At 41.9% G+C, this 15036-nt stretch overlaps 1 protein-coding gene across 13 annotated transcripts in view; it reads left to right on the top strand.

Moving 5' to 3' along the window:
- Positions 1 to 15036, top strand: part of Cadps (calcium dependent secretion activator) — a 444098-nt gene that overhangs the window by 322404 nt on the left and 106658 nt on the right. For 4 of the 13 annotated variants that reach the window (XM_075988593.1, XM_075988586.1, XM_075988591.1 and 1 more), the window contains exons 17-19: positions 824 to 892; positions 1775 to 1792; positions 13790 to 13896. In XM_075988593.1, coding sequence (XP_075844708.1) covers positions 824 to 892; positions 1775 to 1792; positions 13790 to 13896 — 194 coding nt within the window. The remainder of the gene's footprint in view (positions 1 to 823; positions 893 to 1774; positions 1793 to 13789; positions 13897 to 15036) is intronic. The other 9 variants (XM_075988596.1, XM_075988590.1, XM_075988595.1 and 6 more) reach the window with 3 other exon arrangements.

Raw genomic sequence — 15036 nt, 5'->3', positions numbered from 1 at the left:
CTGGGGAGTCTTTGAAGAAACCAATCTTTTTATCCCAACTCTCTTTTCAGAGAAGTACCTCATTTCCACACTACCCGCTCTCTTCTGCTTCTCTCCTTCCTTGTCCGTGATTGGCTCAGCCACTTTTTGATACGACCTCTGCAAAAGTGGCTGAGACGCCAATTTCAAAGCATGCTGGGATTGTTAATTCCGACAACCCCACATTCTCTGGCTGCATGTGTCGGGTTTTCTTCCATGAACATAGTCCACTGTACGCTGGGATATTGCAGCTTCAAAGATATTACTACCAGACAGCTTGCTTTGAACAAAGCTCAGGTCCTACCCTCAGAAAAGAAATCCTCCATTTTTTTTTGTTTGTTTGTTTTTTGTTTTACACTTAAGCCTCTATTGAGCGTTAGTAGCTTATCTATCTGAGAATTTGGGGAAGAAGCTGTAGTAATATTGCTGGAGACTATGTTTATGAAGAAATACCTCAAGAGCCTTAGATACTAAAGTCTGAAATCCTTAGTATCTTGGAGCCTTAAATCAATGGAATTCTGTTTCCCTTGACCCATGATGTTTTTGGTCATTGTATTCTTGCCAATGACTCTAAAGAGACGTGCAAAATCATGGTCACAATCTCTCTCGTGGCTCACGGCATGCTGAATGGTTAATCCAGTAGTTCCCAAATTTCAAAACTCCTTTTTCTTTTATCCTGTGTTTATCCCAAAATATTCCGTGGCTATTTCTCCTTGAGCTAATGTAACGTTTTCCTCTAACCTATGACCTTTGACCTCTTTACCTCTGACCTAAGCCTCTTGCATGCCCAAATCCTCTTTTATAGGGAAAAAGAGAGAGATGTATGAGCATCCTGTCTTCTGCTTGGCCTCCCAAGTGATGGATTTAACCATTCGTGAGTACCTACCACCTCCTCACCACGCTGTCTTCACTCTTTCTGTTTCCATTACTTCAAGAAATCCAGATCCAAACCAACTCACTCTCCTTGCTTCAAGTTTTTTAGCATTGGCTTGTCTGTTGGTTCTGTCTGTGAAACCCAGTGTGAGAAGTCCAGTCACTTTTTATCAGCCTAAAACAGGTTAGACACTCAAGCCGTTTGTTTGTGATAAACTCAGATTTGTCTGTGAGTTTTTTTTCCCCTTCAGTTATTCTGTCTGTCACCTGAATGCATTTTTACTTTGCTTGTGTGTAACCCTAATTCGTAAAGTGCTTGTCACTGGTACACAATCCAAAGGTAGCAGCTAAGCTAAGGAGCAATGCACTGGGGGTCAGATAAAGGACATCCGAGGCAAAGTAACGCTTCCTTTATCCATGTTTAAGATGTCAAACTGCAAAGGGTATGAGACCGTGAAAGATGCTCCGTGCTCTGTGAAAGCTAGATCTTCTATGCTTCCTACCTAGCCTCTCTCAAACCGGGAAGTTTTCCTCGTTCTCTCAGGAGAGTTTTAGTTGCCCTTGCCCTCAAAGCTCTGGCTAGAACATATGACTTAATTGTCACTGGAAGAGGTCGTGTATGTTTCATAGCTTGATTTCACATTGAAATTAATTTACTAATTTTCTATTTGTGCAGCATTTCCCACATCTGTGAAGGAGCCTTTTTTTTGCTGGCCCCCAAACTTCGGGGCGGTGGGAAGCCAAGGGCCACCTCTTCTGTCCCGATATCATATATCACGCATAAGTGGGGGGCATTTTGGTCCACTTGCTCATTAATCTTGCATATGTGTTCTTGTCTCTCTCTCTCTCTTCTCTCCTCATTGTGCTTCTCTCTTTCAAATAGAGAATCAAAAGGATGCAGGTGAACCGATTGTCTATGCCTTATCAATTTCCAGGACTGTTGAGTTCCATTCAGTTTGTGTTTTTGTTTCGTTTAGTAGCTCCTTAAGGTATGTGCTCCCGGAGAGCGGTGTGGAGCTGCAAATGACACTTAAGGAGTTAATTTGTGCTGTCTACATGCATCTCATGCCCCTTCACTGCTGGCCTTTGGAGAGCAGCCTTTCCGCAAAGGCGCACGTTTGAAGGAACAGAGTTCTGATTTGCCCAGAACTTCCTTCAGCCTTGGTTCCAGGCTCTAGTGACTTGGTCTCCTGTGTGTGTGGTGTTTTGTTTTGTACTTTTAAAGACACTGAACCAAATGAATCTTCCCTACTCATTTTCCTGTTTTCTTCCCCCCTCCCCCTGTTTTCTGCCCTATGGAGAAGTTCATGTTATTTGGTGAATGTTTACTGGGCAAAAGGAAGTAATGGTGTCCATGTTGTACTTGTATGTGCTGTGTGCTGGTCAGTGGTTAAGAAGGAGTCTGTTGCGAGAAAGTTCTCTGGCTTTGGAAGTTTTCTCTTGTTTCCTCTCAAGACTCCTGTGCCATTTTTAGGTGAGAGCTCTCAGATGGAATATTAATGAGTATGTGATAGCAATCAGTGTCTTTAAGAGCTGACAGATTCCTCATTTAATCCCACATAACAGTTGAACGCATCTCAACACAATTCATAAAGCAGTTCAATGTATGCCAAAGACCAGGTTAGCAATAAACATCTCAAGACACAAAACTTTGCTCGAGACATATAAGTGATAGCCATTGAAGGTTCCTTAAGTAAAAATAAAGCCTCATTCCAGAAAAGCCATGTTAGCAGTGATGTAAGGAAAGTCTGAAGAACAGGAAGAGAGCAAAACTGAACTCGAAATTCAGTGTCAAGGCAAAGGTGAATGTGAACTTGGGATATTCAAGCCCTTGTCTAAGCACATTAGATTTTGATATCTTCTTTCCTGGCCTTTAAATCTCAATACTTCTATCATCGGAGAGTGAGCTTTTGTTTTCCAGCTGCTCAGGCCTGAATAATCACACAAAAACTATATTAATTACAATACTGTACAAGAGCATACAGAGGGGAACCCCACATCATAGTTCCTGTATCATTCCCCTACCTCTCCATTTCCCTAGGAAATAGAGAAAATAATGATAGATATATAGATGATAGAGATAGATAGATAGATAGATAGATAGATAGATAGATAGATAGATAGATAGATAGATAGATGTGACAGATGATAGAGAGATAGATAGACAGACAGACAGATAGATAGATAGATGATAGATAGTTAGATAGATAGATGATAGATAGATAGAGGATAGATAGATAGATAGATAGATAGATAGATAGATAGATAGATAGATGATAGATAGTTAGATAGATAGATGATAGATAGCTAGAGGATAGCTAGATAGATAGATAGATAGATAGATAGATAGATAGATAGATAGATAGATAGATAGATAGATGATAGATAGATAGAAGATAGATAGATAGATAGATGACAGATGATAGATAGATAGATAGATAGATAGATAGATAGATAGATAGATAGATGATAGATAGATAGAGGATAGATAGATAGAGGATAGATAGATAGATAGCTAGAAGATAGAAGATAGATAGATAGATAGATAGATAGATAGATAGATAGATAGATAGATAGATAGATAGATGAGGGTAGATTATACAGAGATAGAGATATGGAGGGTTACCAATGCAGATTGGGATGGGGGTTGGGATAAGATGCTAGGACTGGGATACAGAGTTCTCCTGGTGTGTTTACTCAGTGCGTGCTTTGAGAATCTACAAGATTCAGCCCATGGCTTTCTGATGGACTTTATGCTTTCTATCTTGGGACATTATTAGAAATTATATGTCCAGCTTAATTACAGTATCACAAGAATAATAGAGGATGCAGAAGGTTGCAAAAGGCTAGGAGAGAAAAGCTGAGATTCTACAAGAGAACTCTATAATTTTAAATGCATTTCCATTAAATTGTCACATGTTCTAAATCAAGTGAGCACCATGGAATTCAATACCACTATTGTCGTTTTGCCTCCACTCTTGGCGAAATACTTGCATAATTTTTTGATCATCATAGAGATTCCACTGAATTTTTAAATAAAGCCTTTTCCTTTAAATGTACCAAGGGTTTACAAAACTTAAGATGATCTTTTAGGTAGGGAATAGATACAGAGATAGGAAAGTGGGAGGGAGGGAGGGAGGGAGGGAGGGAGGGAGGGAGGGAGGGAGGGAAGGAAGGAAGGAAGGAAGGAAGGAAGGAAGGAAGGAAGGAAGGAGACAGACATAGACAGGAAGCAAGGAGAGGGAAGGAAAGAAGAGAGGGAGAAATGAAGAAATGGATGGAGGGAAGAAGGAAGGGACATAAATAGCTCGATAGGTGCATGGCTGAATGGTAAGGAGATGGATGGGCAGAGGGCAAATACCCTACCTTGGCCTAGACACTATGCTGAGAACTCTATATGAATGATCCAACTGGATCTTTACCTTAAATTCACAAACATGGCTTTACTATTGTCCCATCTTAGTTGAGGAAGCTCTGTTTCAGGAGGGAAAGTGACTTTCTCGAGCACTACTTCACCTCTGGTCTGACTAAATGCAAGTGCTATGTTTTTGTCTCCTTTTACCTTGCAGACCACAAAAATGGTAGGTACTTGGACGGTACCCATTCAGTGATTGAAGGTCAAAGATACCTATAGCTTTTTACTATAGGAAGAACACAAAAATAATAGACCAGTCCCATCCAGGGTCAGATAGTTGCCCATATTTTTACATTGTGAATTCTTCCAGCAGTGTTTGTGGTGATTTTTTCTCTCCAGTTGACAGAGCCTTCAAGAGCAAGTCAAATCCAGAGAAGTTACCTGGGGAAATAGTGCTTGCTATGCACATACATTCAAGAACCTGGTTCAAATTCCCTAGCATCCATTTAAAAAGCTGTGCCTGGCAACATGTGCTTATAATCCCAGCAGTGGAGATGTGGAGACACTGAGAATTCTGGGTCTTGCTGACCAGCCTCATCTCCTCAATGAATTGCAAGCGAGCGAGAAAACCTGTCCCAAGAAATCGAGGTGGCAAAGACCAGAGGAATGACATCTAAGGTTGATTTGTAGTCCCTTCATGTGCACACATACACACACGCATGCAGGCATATATGCACATGGGCACACGCACACACACACACACGCGCGCACACTTCCCATAAGGGCTTCCACAGTCTGTGCTGTGGATTCCATGCCTTCTGCAATACCCAGTTTCATTTCCCACTAGTCTAGAGACTGTTGAAATAGAGACAATCAAGATCCCATTCTCAGCCCAGCACTGAACAAACTCAATGACCCTGCAATCTCCCGCAAGGAACCTGTTAGGTGAATCCTATTGCTCAAGCATCCGGGCTGTTCTAGAATGACGAGCACTCTTGCTTCATATCTTACGCATCAAGAGTTAAATCTCTCTCTTTCTTTCCATCTGTTTTGTCTAAATGATGCCGAGATAAACCAGTTTCTAAGTCCCAATTATTCTGTGAGCAGCACTCCTTTTCTACCATACAAACAGTGAGGGGAACAAGGAGAAACACATTTCTTCCCCAGACTGTTAGCAAGAGGGATTTCGTAGTAAGAGAGGATGTACTGAAGTATGTCATAGACATATGCAATGGCCATAAAGCCATATCTTTTCTACAAGAAAAAAATTATGCTACTACAGATGTTAACAGTTGTTCAGAGAGTTTAAAACATGCTAAGTGGCTGCCTCCATATCTTACTTAGTCTCACAAGAATTCTAGGAGATCAGTGCTTTATTGCAGTGTTTTATCAAATCTAAAATTAGGCTTGATCGTGAGGTATACCATTAATTTACTTTGAAGAACATAATGATGTCGGTCAACTGGTGACATACCACTAAATGTAATATGGGTCCAAATTTCTGAGGCATTAAATGTGCTCTGTGTACTAAATGAGGTAGGAAATAGGTCCTCTCTTCAGGGAAATCTTCCCGATTGTGAGCTTTAGACTTTGATGGCTGAGCCGTCCCTTTAGTTCTGCTCATAGAAATCTTAAAGCAGAAAGTTGTTGGCAAACATGCTGAGAACTAAACAGTTGGTTAGGTGCAGGGTCCAAACTTCAACAGGAGTCCTTCTAAGCCCTCAGCTCAAGCTTTTCAGATTATCATTGAAATGTGATCCTGACTGAGGGAGTGTGGCAGGGCCTAGGATTCCGCATTTCTACCCAGCGCCCTAGTGAAGCTCTGGCTACTGATCCAGGAAGTAGTCTTCATTTCCTACATAAGACATTGTAATCTAGTCTAGAATCAACCCGACTCATGATTCTCAATTCTGTGAGATACCCTTGAAGTGCCAGCCGCTATGCCAGGTACCAGGCGACTGTGCAATAAGCCATGGTAACGATGGTCTCCACCCTCAAGAAAACTAGCACAAATGTCAAGAACATGGGAGCAGATCAAGCAATTTGCAGTCTGATGACTATGGTAAAGAAGAGATTCAAGATGCTGCAAGATTATAGCTCTACAGGAGCTTGTAGGCCACACCACAGAGCTGGCTACACCACAGAGACAGGGTGAGCACCAGAGAAGACGTCATAGAGTATGGGTCTGGAACCCCAAAAACTGACTGGAATGTTTTCTGGCTTTTTTACAGTATTTCATCTGTTAACTGTCTCCCCTCTCCCATTCTCCAAGATGCTGCCCCCCAAGAAGGTTGTAACTATGTACGTGGATGCTAAGGGAGTCTTAACAGGTCCTTAACAGTATCACTAAATCCACGTTCTTCCTAGAGCAAATAACTATTTTTAAAAACTGAAATAAGAAGCAAAAAAAAAAAAGAACTGTTTTTTTTTCCTAGTGTAGCTGGGAAAACTTTGAAGGAAATGGCCTCAGGGATGAAGAGATGGAATATATGTTCCTTTCTCTAACTGCTGATAGAATGTTTTCACGTGAGCCGTGGTGGCGTACGGCTCTGAAGAGAGACATGGCCACATATAGTAGCAAGTAGCCTAAGACTTTTAGCCTAGCTGCTGACCATAGAAGACACAGCTCTCCTCTCCAGGCATCTGTAGGGACATTCAGAAGTGACTATCATGGGCTCATCTTAGGTCAGTCACATGGTCATCTGCAGGCCATAATAGCTGTAATGGTCTCTCATGGTAGGCTCACGTAACTGCTCTGTGGGCTCTCTTATTTGATTTTCCCAGCAAGGACACATGGAATGGAGGAGAAGCCATTTCCTTAAGAAATTTATTACATGTACAAGGACAATAGGCATCTTCTTCCAGAACTAAGCTCATTTTTTCTGAGGTGCAACATGACATGACAACAAAGCCTGACTTGGGTTTAAAAAAATCTGTATCACTAAAGCAGTATTTCTTCCCTTGGGATATAACTAAATTTAAATTTAACTATCTTAAATTCTTCTGTTTTTTTTTTTTTCAAGACAGAGTTTCTCTGTTTAACAATCCTGGCTGTCCTGACACTTTATCTGTAGACCAATCTGGCCTCAAACTCATTGAGATTCACCTGCCTCTTTCTGCCTCCCAGGTGGTGGGATTAAAGGTGTACACCACTACCACCCGGCTTAAATTCTTTTTTTTTTTTTTTAAGATTTTATTTATTTTTTTATGTATACAGTATTCTACCTGCATGTCTGCCTGCAGGCCAGAAGAGGGCACCAGATCTCATTATGGATAGTTATGAGCCACCATATGGTTGCTGGGAACCGAACTCTTGACCTCTAGAAGAGCAGTCAGTGCTCTTACTTACTGAGCCATCTCTCCAGCTCTTAAAGTCTTTTTAGCTGCATCAAAATGCCTGAGATTACTCTCTGGTTTATAGTTCCAGCTACATTTTTTGCTCCCAGGAATTTCAGATTAGTAAATTAGCTAAATGTCCTGCCTTTGGGAGGCAGGCCAATTTGCTGTATAGTTTCCAGGTGCACTGAAAAACCACAATATGCATTTCTCCTTGAAAGTAGTGCATAGGGCAGGATCTGCTGATCAATTCTTCCCACCATTATCTAAGGATCTGTCCTGTACCAGGCCACGCTATAGGCTCTGGAAATCCAGAAGTCTAGAAAGAAAAGGACGTGTCCATGTAAGTGACCCTTATTCAAGGTCATGGCTACACCGGGAGGGCTGTGTTCAAGGAGGAAGGCCTTGGTTATGAAGGCTTTATATTGCTGGGGCATGTGATGGCATACTTCTCAATGAAGTGATATCTCGGAGGTTTTTATGTCTGAACAGCATAACAAGTTCAGATGCTTGCTCTATAGAAGTTATATTAACATCACCCTTGTTGGCCTGAAGGCCTGCTCAAAGGCTTCACCCAGAGCTAAAATAGAAATAGTGAGAGCCGAGGTGCATGTCCATCCTTTGGTTAGAGTGTGGGCTCAGGATCTGGTGCAGGAGGAAAATAAACTCATTCTCTTAGAGAGAGAATACAGAGGCCAAGCCATCTAGTCCTTATGGGATAAAGACAAAGAGGGCACCAATGAAAGAACAGAGAAAATGATTCATGGTTCACCTATCAGTCTTTGCTAACATAGCAGTTAAAAGATGGACTCTTCTGAGCAGGATTAAGGGAGTTTCCTAATAGGCAGTCACACTACAGAAATAGTGTTTTTGGGCCCTGCAGTCTTTAGTTTGTGTACCCATTATTACAAGGATGCAGAGTACCTTGCAAAACATAGTATGTCTGATTAATGACTTTCATCTCCTCTCCACTCCTCCAATCATAGCAACTATCTGCAGGCTAGTGTTTCCAGTAGAGCATGCTACAACTCTGGTATCTTCCTCCACACATCAATGGCTGGAACTTGGTACTACGTGGGTTTTCCATCCGTCATGTCTACCCCTCGTGTGATATTGCAAAGGCTGGCAGTTCGCTTGCTGGAACCAGAGATGGTCAGGTTATTTCAGGGCTAATTGGAGTGTCTCTCGCTCCTGGATGCTTCTCTTCCTTGGCTTTAGCTATGCATGCAGAGGAATTCTCTCTCTCTCTCTCTCTCTCTCTCTCTTTTTTTTCCTTTTTTTTTCTGCAGTCACATTTAACTCTCTTTCTGGAAGCCAAGTGGAATTAATTGTGTAAACATGAGCAATGGTAATTGGGTAAATGAAGTTGGAAACCAAGGTATGGTATTTTTGTTTTGCTCTGTGAGGAAAAAAAAATAGGGAGTTTGTTTTTCTGTGGTGGCAAACCTTACTGTAAGAATTCAGGACAGACAGTTGGCAGGAGGAAATCCATTTATGAGTTCTTCCCCACGACTCATTGAGCTAAAAACATGTGTCTGATGCCTCACGGGTTATTGATTAACCCCCAACTGTTCCATGCCATACTGAGCCCCAGATCCCGCATTCTGATACACAAAGTCAGTTACCTAGACGCAGACGAGCAAGGAGTTTCCTTGAGAATTACACGCTGTGGTAGTAAATATCCATGACAAGAGCCATGTGGGTGTGTGATGGAGAGGTCCTCTTTGTTATAAAATGCTGTTAGCCAAGTGCTTCTTTAAAATAACGAAAGGACCAGCCTCCCTTTAGATAGCTATCATTTAAAAATGATTTGTACAAATTCTGTGGACACACAATCTGCCCTGGAGAAATTAAAACAAGAGAAAATGATAAAGATTATTTTTACTTGTATGCTCAAAACACTGAGGCAGTCAAAACAAGACGAGCTCAGGACGGCACAAGTCTTGCTTTCAGTAGGCAGCTTTGCCAGAGTGCGGTGACCTTCTCCTTTTCTTTATTGATGTCACCAGGATATCATTCCTCTATACCTTGGTAAAATTTATTTCCCCAGTTGAAAACTCAGGCAAAACCGGAAGAAAAGTTGGTGAAGGGTTGTGCCCCTCTCTCCGCACAGATCACTTGCTGGCCCATACCTATTCGAAAGGAGCAGGTCCCCGGTGAAGGAGACACTCGTTAAAGAGAGAATTGTGGACGCTGCGGTGCTCTGTGCTTGTGTGGAAAAAGAGACTATTGTCGCAGGATGTTTGCAGAGCTGATATTGTAAACCACATGACAGATGGGTCAAGTGCTGATTACAGTCTTCTAACATTTGGAATAGCGAGTAACATATTCGATAAGCTGGCAAGTTTTTATATATGATTCAACCCACAATATAAAAGCCACGAGAATTCCAAATTGAAAATAATTAAATGAGCTGGAAACAATCAGATACCACACATTTGCCCCCCAAATGACAGATTTTCCCGTGTTGAAATTCCACAAAGGGAGCACGAATATTCCCTAGCTCACTTGAACTAATAGCGGCCTTTTATCTGCTTTTGCAAAGCAATTCACTTCGGTCTTTCCTCACAATGTGGAGGTTAACAATGACCGTTTGTAGGCACTTCAGACTTGAGGGAGATCTAGCTCATGCCTTGTTTGATTTGTTCCTGTCAGCAACCCTGTCAGATATACAGGAGGGGGGCATTCTTAATTCTGTGTCTTCCGTATGAGAAGAAACACAATCACAGAGGTTGCAAAATTAGTTAAAAAGTGAGTAGCCAATGAAGGATGAGAATCCACATTGCCAACAACCCGTGCCCCGCACTCTGTCTCTGGTCGTATGAAGGGAAGAGTCGGTTCATGACTTTGTGAGTGTTGTTCACAATGCGAAAAGGACATCTTCTTCCGGGCCACGATGCAGCGGCTGTCATCCATGTTTTCCCATCTTGCTGGAGAATCCGGGGTTTGCATTCAACCTCTGAGTGTCTGGGTAGGGGTGGTACTGAGATGCTGGTAAGAGTCCTTGTCAAATCCTGTCACCTCCAGGACACTGAGGTGATGCGGAGGAAGCAGCGTCTCCCATTGCTGTTGGTGGCGTTTGCTGCTTGATTTGTTCTTTTCGGAGTTCGTTGTCTCACTTGTCACTCTCTGTGAAAGTCACTTTGTCTCTTTGCTTTTTTTTTTTGTCTCTCTCCACTTACCTGAACAGCTCCCCAGCCAGTTCCCGAGCCTCATCTTTTACTCATGCGCTTGCAGAACAGAATGTTCTCTCAGAGGCTCAAAGGCATGCCTAAGCCAATATCAAGTACTGTAAACTTCTATTGTTCTGTCTCCCGGCAACTTTCTAGTTTAGTTGGCTTTTCTGTTCACTCTTGAAATCCTGTTTCAGTTTGGAACACTAAGCTGAGGCTTGGGCTCTCAAGTGTGATGTTGTAGGTTTTGAGATACTTGGAAGAGAGCATTTATTCCCAAATGTCCACATTTTTTTTTGTCTAGCTCTGTCTGACATATGCAACATTTTCAAATCTCAATGTCAGCACAAAATAACATCGGTGTTGCATAACATTCTGCATGACGGTTTTTTTTTCTCTGTTATGAGCTTCGATTCCGTTGTATGAAATGTTTCCTGAGTATACTGTATTTTCAGTTCTTTCCACCAGTGCTCCAGCTACTGCGAAACTGGGTCGGGTAGGAATTGTCACAGGATGTTTCGTGACAACAGAAGTGGCCAGGGACCAGACTCACTTCTAAACACAAACTCCTTGGCCACTGGGGTTGCTGAAGGTTTTCACGCAGTGTTTTCTTTAAAGACAACATCTGACAGCATCCATGCCTAGTAGAGTTTTTGCCATGTAGTTAGCAAATCAGTTGTTCAAATGACTAGAAGAACTGTATCCGTGTCTCCAGAAAGTGGCTTAAGCTACAGATAATGGAGTCACAACTAATTCACAATAAATGCAAGTCAGGCTGCGTGGGTTAATTGGCAGTCAAGTATTCTAGATTAAAGGCTCCTAACCCACTTACTTCGGTGGTTGCATGTCCGAGCCAAATTGCATAAGGTTTTATTAAACATACTGTCTGTATATATAATACACATCAGGCATACACATACCTGTGTACATGTACACACACAAAGAATGACTGCATGCACATGTACATATATGTGTATCTATTGCCGTTTAATGTAGTCAATATAAAAGTCTTGCATTAAAAAAAAAAAATAAAGCAAATCTTCAGGCAGTCCTCGCTTAAGCATCTTGTATTTCTCAAAATGTAAAAAAAAAAATGTACCTTTTAGGTAAATGCGAATGATAAAAACACTGGTGGGAATTATTTGATTTCCGCCTCCAATGTCGTGTACAACCAGAATTCCCCTAGATTTGCCGAGTGTCCCATCCAAAAGAACAATGCTCTCTGTTTCGGAAGTGAGAGATTTCAAAGATGTGGTCCAAGTGGGATTTCCTGCAGATCTGTATAACATGCAGGCTTGTCTGGTTATCGGAAAATGTGTGTACATATGTGATGTATGTATGTGGATGTATGTGTTGAATGGGTAATAAGCATAGGCTGAGGGACTTGCAAATTGATGTGTAAATGTGATTGTCAGCTAATAAAAAGCCACCTGCACATATTTGCCGTCAAAATGCAAGTGTCTCACTCTACACATATTACCCAAACATATATACACAGTATGTTTGTAGAAACACCTGAAAGTCTATTAATGAAATTCTGATTGTCTACTAAGAAAAATTACAGATAGGTCAGGTATCCCCAAATATAAAAGTCAATCTTGCCTCTCATTTTTTTTTCTTCAAGTATTTTTGCCCTAGACCAGGCTGTAAGCTGTCACCCTAACCTCCCTAATCTGTTGACTGGGTGTCGGCTGTCCTTTCCCTAGCTGCAAACTAACGTTCCCCAGAACTCCCACCTTCAAAGCTCTAGCTAGTTCCAGCCAGCTTTCCACTTGGCTATAGTAGAGAGAGAGATGATTCTATTGGCCACATGCAGAAAGCTCATCACCACACCTACAATTACCTAGTTGAACTGAAACTTTCAAATCTGATCATCTTGTTTTGTCCAGTTTGCCGTCCTAACTCTCAGTGGATAAAACATTTCCTTTTGAATGGTGTTTTACTGAGTTTGTTTTCCATTCTTAAATTCTAAATATTAATGGTGTGTGCCACCTAAGAAATACCTATCTTGTTTCATTAGCCATTTCTTAGCCTTATATTTAAATACACCCACTCCAAAAACAAGTTTGTAGAAAGTATTAAGAAATTCTACTTAGCACTAAGGATGTAATTCAATAGCAGGAAAGTTGCCTAGCATGTGTAAGGCCCAGGGTTCAGCCCCCAGTACCACAAAAGGGGAGAAAAGAGTGCAAAGAAACTTTATTTAAGAAGGCATATTCTGACATCCAGACTCAGCAGATTCAGCAAAGAGATGGCGCTGTACCCAGCATAGGCTCAGCTCTGAGCAGGATGCAACTAAAGCAAGAGTTCCCTTCCTTTTTGAACTTGTGAAAAACTATTCTGTGAACTCACAATCAACTATTAAAAAAAAAAAACAAGGCAAAGTGAATACATCGTTGCAACTTCCCTGTTAAAATATTGGTTATACCAACCATGGACAGGGACCACCAGCACCAGCCTGTCCCCAATACTCTTTTAGTAATTCTGTCCTGCCTTCTTTATAAGCACTCAGAAATGGTTAGTTTTGCTTTCCATCTTTTCCCTGGGTGAATAGAAGCACAGAGGCCTTGGAATGTTCATTTCCAATATGCACAATGCAGTACCCAGTCAATCCGCAGACCTGCAGTGAAAGTCAGTGCGGCCCTATGGAATAAACACAGCACCAATCAACACCAAACCCGCAATCTGTTGCCCCTCGATGGTAGGCAGAGCAGTGTAGAGAGAGAGAGGAGGTAGTTCATGTATGCTGTCTTTAAAGAATGTCTGTACAGATGTCACTGAATTGACACGGGCTGTCCTAGACGTCATTTAGCTTCGTCTGCAACCCGGAAGCTGGAGCACTGCTTTGCTGAGTGTATCATTATGACAACAAGGTGGCTTTCTGGTTTGCTCATTTAACATTTGCATGAAACTCTTTTTTAAAAAAAAATAAATAAATTGATAACCATTCAGAATTTCTCACCTACTAGTTCTGTTGGCCACAAAACTAGCCTGCTGCTTTCGTTGAATCTTACCACAAATTCTTATACTCCAGAAAATGTAGGCCGCTTAATCACTCCTGCCAAAAAGCTCGAAGACACAATCCGTCTTGCTGAACTAGTCATTGAAGTGCTTCAACAAAACGACGAACATCACGCAGAGGTGAGCAGGCCTGGTGTCCCCTAGCTGAGGTTCCAGCACTGACTCCTCCCACCGCCATTAACTTCCCTTTCCTTTTAACCGGGCTCCTGAACGGAGCCAAGGTAGAAGCTTTGGAAGGAGGCCTCTTTAGATGGTTGTCTGAATGACGGAGAGGTAGTAAATGGTGTGCCTGTCAGCCTAAGTTTTCAGATGTTTCTCTGAACCCAGGACTGAGGTGAGTGTAACCCTACGGGCCGGTGGCACCCGGCATACACAGATCCATTTTCCACACACGAAGAACACTTTTTGGTCTTTCATGGTTGTTTTTGTTGCGAGCACTGTTGTTTCGATTGGTTCTTTGGTGTGTAGACCACAGGTCATTTTCTTTTTTCTTTTTTTTTTTTGAGTTTTTCTCTGTATAATACTCTCCTTGTATAGTACTTTTCCATTTTTAACGTTAGAATGCCCGGGTCACTGAGCACAGTGATAGAAACAATAAGTCCACGTTGTTTGGTTTGTCGCTTCCGTGATGCAGACCCAGAGAAGCAGAGCTTCCTTCATTGTGTTTTTACAAACCGCTATTAAAATGACTTTGAATTATAAACCGAAGGACCCCCAAGACCAACTTACATGCCAAACCTATAAGGACGTAAATGCCCCAGCACTTCCAGGGAGGACCTTAAGGATTCCACTCCAAAAACCATTCCAAACTTGAACTTTAAAGTCACCTCTGTCCATGTAACCTGGTTTTAAAATTACACTAATTCTCCCTCTTCTTCCACATCCCTATTTACAGAAAGGGGAGGGAAGGACAGGCTGTAAAAGTGATTGCCCAGGGACCTAAAACGGCCTTTCCCAAGACTAAGAGAAAACTGATCTATCATACACTGTAAACTCAACTAATCCCAATTAATGCTGATTGCATATTGAAATTTCCTCCCTGTTTCTCTACTGTTCCGGTCATTCTTGGCTGATCGTGGCAGGGGAAAGAGGTATGTGGTTGAACTGAATGAACGGGCCACCGCTGCCACGCTCTGTGCATGCCCTTCTAGTACCATGTCTTCTAATGGGATTTCCCTGGTGTTCCTGCTTTTCTAACACTGACCCAAGGAATGTAACAGCAACTTCCAGTGGACTGCTTGTGACATGGGTGCCCCCCCC

This window comes from Microtus pennsylvanicus, chromosome 10 (genome assembly GCF_037038515.1).
Source record: "Microtus pennsylvanicus isolate mMicPen1 chromosome 10, mMicPen1.hap1, whole genome shotgun sequence".
NCBI classification, from domain to species: domain Eukaryota; kingdom Metazoa; phylum Chordata; class Mammalia; order Rodentia; family Cricetidae; genus Microtus; species Microtus pennsylvanicus.
Note: the sequence above shows the minus strand (reverse complement) of the source record. Positions and strands in the feature narration are given on the sequence as shown.